Genomic DNA, 6,009 nt, shown 5'->3' with positions numbered 1-6,009 from the left:
CGTTTTTTTTTACGGTAGTGACTTCACCGCGGTTTATATTCTTAATTTATATAGTTAATTATTCTGATTTTATTTTCTTGCAAGCACATTAATTTATTAATACTAAATCCTACAAAATTTTATCAATTGAAGATAGTATCACGTGTGTGTGTCTATATATATATATATATATATAACATACTCTCCCTAATCTCCAATATTTTTCAATAGATGGTAACAAATTCTTTGGGTCAATCCCCAGTTCTTTGTGCAATGCATCTAAACTTCAAATACTTGCCCTTGGCGGTAATAGCTTGGTGGGATCCGTTCCAACTAATTTGGGTTATCTACAAGATCTTGAACTCCTGTATCTAAATGAAAATAAATTAGGAAGGGATTTGGACTTTTTAACGTCTCTAAGAAACTGTAGCAAAATGAACGATCTAGAATTTGTAGAAAACCGATTTGAAGGTGTTTTACCTAGTTCTATAGGCAACTTGTCAACAAAACTCACAATATTACTTCTGGGAAGCAATAAAATATCTGGAACTATTCGTGTAGCAATGCAGAATCTCATCAACTTAATTGCCTTAGGTATGGATGATACTCTTCTCACAGGTATGATACCTACTTCTTTTGAGAAGTTTCAGAAGATGCAAGTACTGAGTTTATGGGGAAACAAATTGTCAGGGAAGATCCCAAGTTCTATTGGCAACCTCACTCAATTGGCTAACTTGATTTTGGCTCAAAACGATTTAGAAGGAAGCATTCCTTCAAGCATTGGAGCTTGTCAAAGTTTACAACAGTTGGATGTTGCAGAAAATTATCTTAGTGGAGTCATACCCCAACAGGTTTTTCAAATTTTTTCTTTGTCACTTTTACCCAATTTATCCCACAACTCATTTAATGGCAAATTACCTGTTGAAGTAGGCAGTTTAAAGAATATTAATTCAATGGATGTCTCTAAAAACAATTTTTCTGGTGAAATTCCTACAACAATTGGAAATTGCTTGAGCTTAGTGTACCTAGGCTTGCAAGGGAATTCATTTAATGGGACCATACCTTCATCTATGGCTTCCGTGAAAGGCCTTGAATATTTAGATGTTTCACGAAACAACTTATCAAGATTAATTCCAAAGGGTCTGGAGAAACTTTTAAAGTATTTGAACATTTCATTCAACAATATTGAGGGTGAGGTACCAACAGGTGGAGTTTTCAAAAATGTAAATGCAATATCAATTATTGGAAACAATAAGCTTTGTGGGGGTATTCCACAATTGCAATTGACAACATGCCCCGTCATTACAAAATCGACAAAGTCCTTTACTTCCAGAGTAACAATCACAATTATTTGTGTGGTTGTATGTATCCTTCTAGTTTCATCCTTTCTTGCACTTTATTGGATGAAAAGATCAAAAAAGAAACCATCTTCAATATTCTCAAAGATGGATCTCCTTCCAACGGTTTCATACAAAATGCTCCATCAAGCGACTAATGGATTTTCTCTCGACAATTTGATTGGATCTGGTAGTTTTGGATCAGTATATAAAGGAGTTCTTGATCAAGAGGAAAGATTAGTTGCTATAAAGGTTCTTAACCTTCAAAACAAAGATGCTTCGAAGAGTTTTATAGCAGAATGCAAAATATTAAGAAATATTCGGCATCAAAATCTTATAAAGATCTTGACATGTTGCTCTAGTATAAATTATAATGGTGATGATTTCAAAGCTCTAGTTTTTGAATTCATGATGAATGGGAGCTTGGAAATGTGGCTGCATCCGATGACAGATAGCGACAATCAATCAAAAAATTTGAGCGTTCTTCAAAGACTAATTATTGCAATTGATGTGGCTTTTGCTTTAAACTATCTTCACAATCATTGTGAGCAAAAAATCATTCATTGTGATTTAAAGCCAAGCAATATTCTTCTTGATACTAATATGATTGCTCATGTAAGTGATTTTGGCTTATCAAGGCTCCTCACAACTTCAAATGATTCTTCCCAAAAGTGTACTAGCACAATTGGATTAAAGGGATCTATTGGTTATGCTGCTCCAGGTATTATCTTTCTTCTTTTGTTTTAAATCCTTAACTATTCTTATGTATTTATTTTCTTTTTGTCATTTATCAAATGATAGGATTTTTAACTCCTTGATTTTCTTGTCATATATGCTTTTTAATTTTTGTATCATCAACATATTCGCATGGGTGTACACATAAGTAGCATATTAACATAAACTCTCATTTAGTAATTTTTATTTATTTAGCATATATGCTTAGCAAATTTAGCATTTATTTAGCATAAACTCTCATAATTAGCATATATGCGAAGTAACTCTTGCTTAGTATTTGATTTTCTTTTAGAAGTTAAAACACATTCACATTTGTACCACGTGAAAACGTACTTAATTTTTTTTTTTTTTAATAAAACTACAAATTTTAATTCAAAAACAACATTTAAATATGATTTAAACTTTGAGAAATGTTAAATTTGATATTCTTTGACTAAAATTTGTACATTCTTTGTACAGATATATTTTCTTAATCAAAATAAATCAACAGGAGGGGGAAAAAGTGATTTGTACACTTGGGATAAAGTTATTATTGTTTCCTTTAGTTTCAAAAGTAATAGCATATGTCCCTATTTTTTTAATATAGATTTGTTTTATTTTCTTAACTTTGCATTCTGTAAACCCTAAATCCATATTTTTGTAATAGATAGAATATTGCTTAATTTCCCTCCATTCCATGAATTGTAGAGTATGGCATGGGCAGTGAAGCATCAACTGAGGGGGATGTATATAGTTATGGAGTCCTTGTGTTGGAAATGTTTACAGGAAGGAGACCCACTGATGATATGTTTAAAGATGGTCTCAATCTCCATAACTTTGTTAAGATGTCCTTACCAAAAAGGCTCATTCAAGTTGTCAACCCAATGCTTTTGCCAAGAGAAGTTGAAGGAATGGGAGTAGCAACTGTAGCAATGACGGCAACAAAAGAAGATGATGATGACAATGAAATTGAAGTAGAAGAAGCTAATAATACTGAGGACTTTAGGCATATTGATGTGGATATGCAAAAATGCTTACTCTCAATCCTTAATATTGGAATCTTATGTTCATTGGAATCTCCAAGAGAGAAATCAATATGGAGGAAGTCATTAAGGAACTACAAATGATAAAAAGTACTTTTGTTGGTTTGGGGATTCGCAGAGGTAGACCAAGTAGAGCTCAAGTAAGAGGCATTTCATCTTAATTGCTATAAGACTACTCTAAGCAGTGTGTCCTAGTCATTTATGTTGATTTTATTCAGTTTCCAAATACTTCTTTTCAAAAAGCATGGAAATTTTATGTTTACCTTTTCATTAAGCATGGAAATTAGATTTTCATTTCTCACTCGCGGTCAAATTGCTAAACAAAAATTGTTATCTTATTAATACCTACGACCTTGTAACCTTATAATAGTTATTGTTTTTTATATTATCAAGGTATAAAATGGTGAGTTAACGAACTTTTTTGTGAATTGCAGAGGCCTGGAACAACTAGAAGAGATTAAATGTCTTTAATAATGCTTGGATTATGCAAGAGATTAGGAGCCGTGATCTTAATTTCAAGCTAGTTTAATATCCCTTGTTGAAATGATCAATGGATGATTTTCTTTCTCTTCTAGTGTAGGAATCATTATTTTCTCTCTTCAAGTGTAGGAGTCGTCTTCATTTAGTGTGCTGGATTCTACTACTGTAATGTGTGATTATGTGTTTGTACTAATAATCAATTCATTCCTAAAAGTCTTTAAAAGGAAGAAGTGTATCAAAGATGCCATGTTAGTTTAGAAATTTAGATGCTTTATGCAACATTATTTTCGTATACAAATAAAAATGGGTGTTTCGTTCAATTTCCATTTAAATTCAAAGTTTTAGATTATAGTAGCTTGTGGCTATAGAGAATAAAACAATCAATCTAAGTTTCAATTTATTATATAAGACTTTAAACCAAAAGAAGACCAATCACCCATCACTACCCAATATTTGATGAATCAAATATGACACACAGCAAACAGTCTAGGACCTCCCTAAAGCATATAAAGCAACTTGACTTAGTTTTGGTCCATGTAGCCTTATCCATTACTTTGGATCTACAAGACTTATTGGCTTTGGAGTATGACTAAACCGTGTTCTATTTTCTAAGACTGAATCCACCAAAGCATCGTAGATTGTTGCATCATATATAATCCTATATATTTCCAAATTTAAGAAGAAGTGTTCCAATTGGGTGTTAGTTGTCAAGCTATAGGAAGATTGTTTTCCCAAGTCAATCTAACCCAATTTAGAGCACCAACAATAATACTCTTAATGAAATTTTAATTAAAAAAAATTATCCATTAGCTATTTGACAAGTTGGCAGATAGATTTTGAATCTAATAGACATATATGCATAGAGCATTAACTCTTGTAGCACTCATTCTTAAGACAAACAGAAAATGTGAGAATGTGTCACAATAGAATATATTGAACTGTAATAACTAAGGTTACCATGTATACATGCAAGCAACAGAGAGAGATAAGCATTACAACTAGTGACTTAAACCCCAAAAAATAGAATTGTGTAAAAAAAATACTACAAAATACAAAGAGCTCATAAATGCTAAAAAAAACCAAGAGAAATGTTATGTCAATAATATTTTACTTAAAAAACCAATAACAATGAATCACCAATAAACTTAAGTGGTAGTTTATAATGAGTCCTTATTGGTGAGACCAAAAAGTAATTTCAGTAGTAGATTCAAATTAAAACCAATAACAACTATCTACCTATAATTTGTTGTGAAAATGTTCTGTACGTAGCACTTCTCGAAAAAATAATGATATTAGAAAGTGTTTGTTTGTTTAGACCCCCTTTGAAATAGATTGTTTAAACCTAGTAAATTAGTCAAGTAGTTACTTAGGTTAATTATGAGATTTAGGTTAAACAGCAAAAAATCATATCATGCATAGTAGAAAAGAAAGAGACACAATGATATGATTACCCAAAAAAACCAATGAAACCAACCATTTCAAGGTAAAAACCTGTGGAGGATTTGACCTAACTATTCTCAAAGTAAACAAATCCACTAGAAAGGATTGAAGTTTACAAAAAATTTAACCCTAAATCTAATGCTACCTCTAGTAGAACTTATTGTTATGACCACGTGTAAGCTTCGACTCCAAAAACTCTTCTCTCTTGGATTTGCTAAACACAAACTCCCACACTTATGACTTTGAGATCACACTCAAACGTTTAGATCACCAGTAGTTGATCTTGTAGCGACAAATAGATTCCACCAGCACTTGATTGTAAATCACATTCCGGTAGACACTTGTAGTGTAAAAGTTTACAGAACCTTTCAGATCTCATAGGAGTAACTTACAAGTCTTCCAAAAGTCTTCAAAACGTAATTAGGGTTTTCCTTCTATACCTTGTGTGTATCCTAGCCCATGTTTCTCTCTATTCACAATGTCTACATAAAGTTTAGTCTCCATAAGGAAGACAAAACTAGGATCTTTAGCCCTCAAGACCTTATTGAGAGCTTGACCTGTTCGTTGGTTCTCAAACCTAAGGTACTTATTGCTTTGGGTGGTGTTGCTTAGCAGCCACCGCCGATCCAAAACATTGGCCACATCATTGGATCGGCCACATCATTTTCCTTTTATACCCCTGTTGAGCCTCATTATTGGCCACGTCACTCTTTTTTTTTTTTTTTGTTGGTTTACAACCTCTATTATTAGTTTTCTATTGCAAAATTAATTTTTTTTGTGGCCAATATGATGTACTACAATCCACCATAAACTCTATTGTCTATTTTCAAAGCTCCTTTCAACATTAAATTTTAGTTTTAATGTGAATAGCATGGGAAAAGGAAATACTACTATGAAACATTTCATTTCTTTGCACAACCACCATAAGTTAACTAAATTTTTTTTTTTTTTTTAAAAGTAAAAAAAGAAGAAGGAAATACTACTATGAAACATTTTCATTTCTTCTTAAAGAGAAA

At 32.1% G+C, this 6,009-nt stretch overlaps 1 protein-coding gene across 1 annotated transcript; it reads left to right on the top strand.

The window, feature by feature from the left end:
• The first annotated feature begins 413 nt into the window (after nt 1-413).
• On the top strand, nt 414-2,524 carry LOC112002356 (probable LRR receptor-like serine/threonine-protein kinase At3g47570). Its single transcript, XM_065767693.1, has 2 exons — nt 414-2,037; nt 2,511-2,524. Exons 1-2 carry the CDS (start codon nt 414-416, stop codon nt 2,522-2,524), a joined length of 1,638 nt encoding a protein of 545 aa, XP_065623765.1.
• Nucleotides 2,525-6,009: the final 3,485 nt, after the last annotated feature.

Source organism: Quercus suber, unplaced genomic scaffold, assembly GCF_002906115.3.
Source record: "Quercus suber isolate HL8 unplaced genomic scaffold, Cork oak 2.0 scaffold_835, whole genome shotgun sequence".
NCBI classification, from domain to species: Eukaryota; Viridiplantae; Streptophyta; class Magnoliopsida; order Fagales; family Fagaceae; genus Quercus; species Quercus suber.
Note: the sequence above shows the minus strand (reverse complement) of the source record. Positions and strands in the feature narration are given on the sequence as shown.

Bases quoted from the DNA above. Each gene is read 5' to 3' on its own strand.
- LOC112002356 (XM_065767693.1), top strand. From the start codon at position 414: ATGAACGATCTAGAATTTGTAGAAAACCGATTTGAAGGTGTTTTACCT.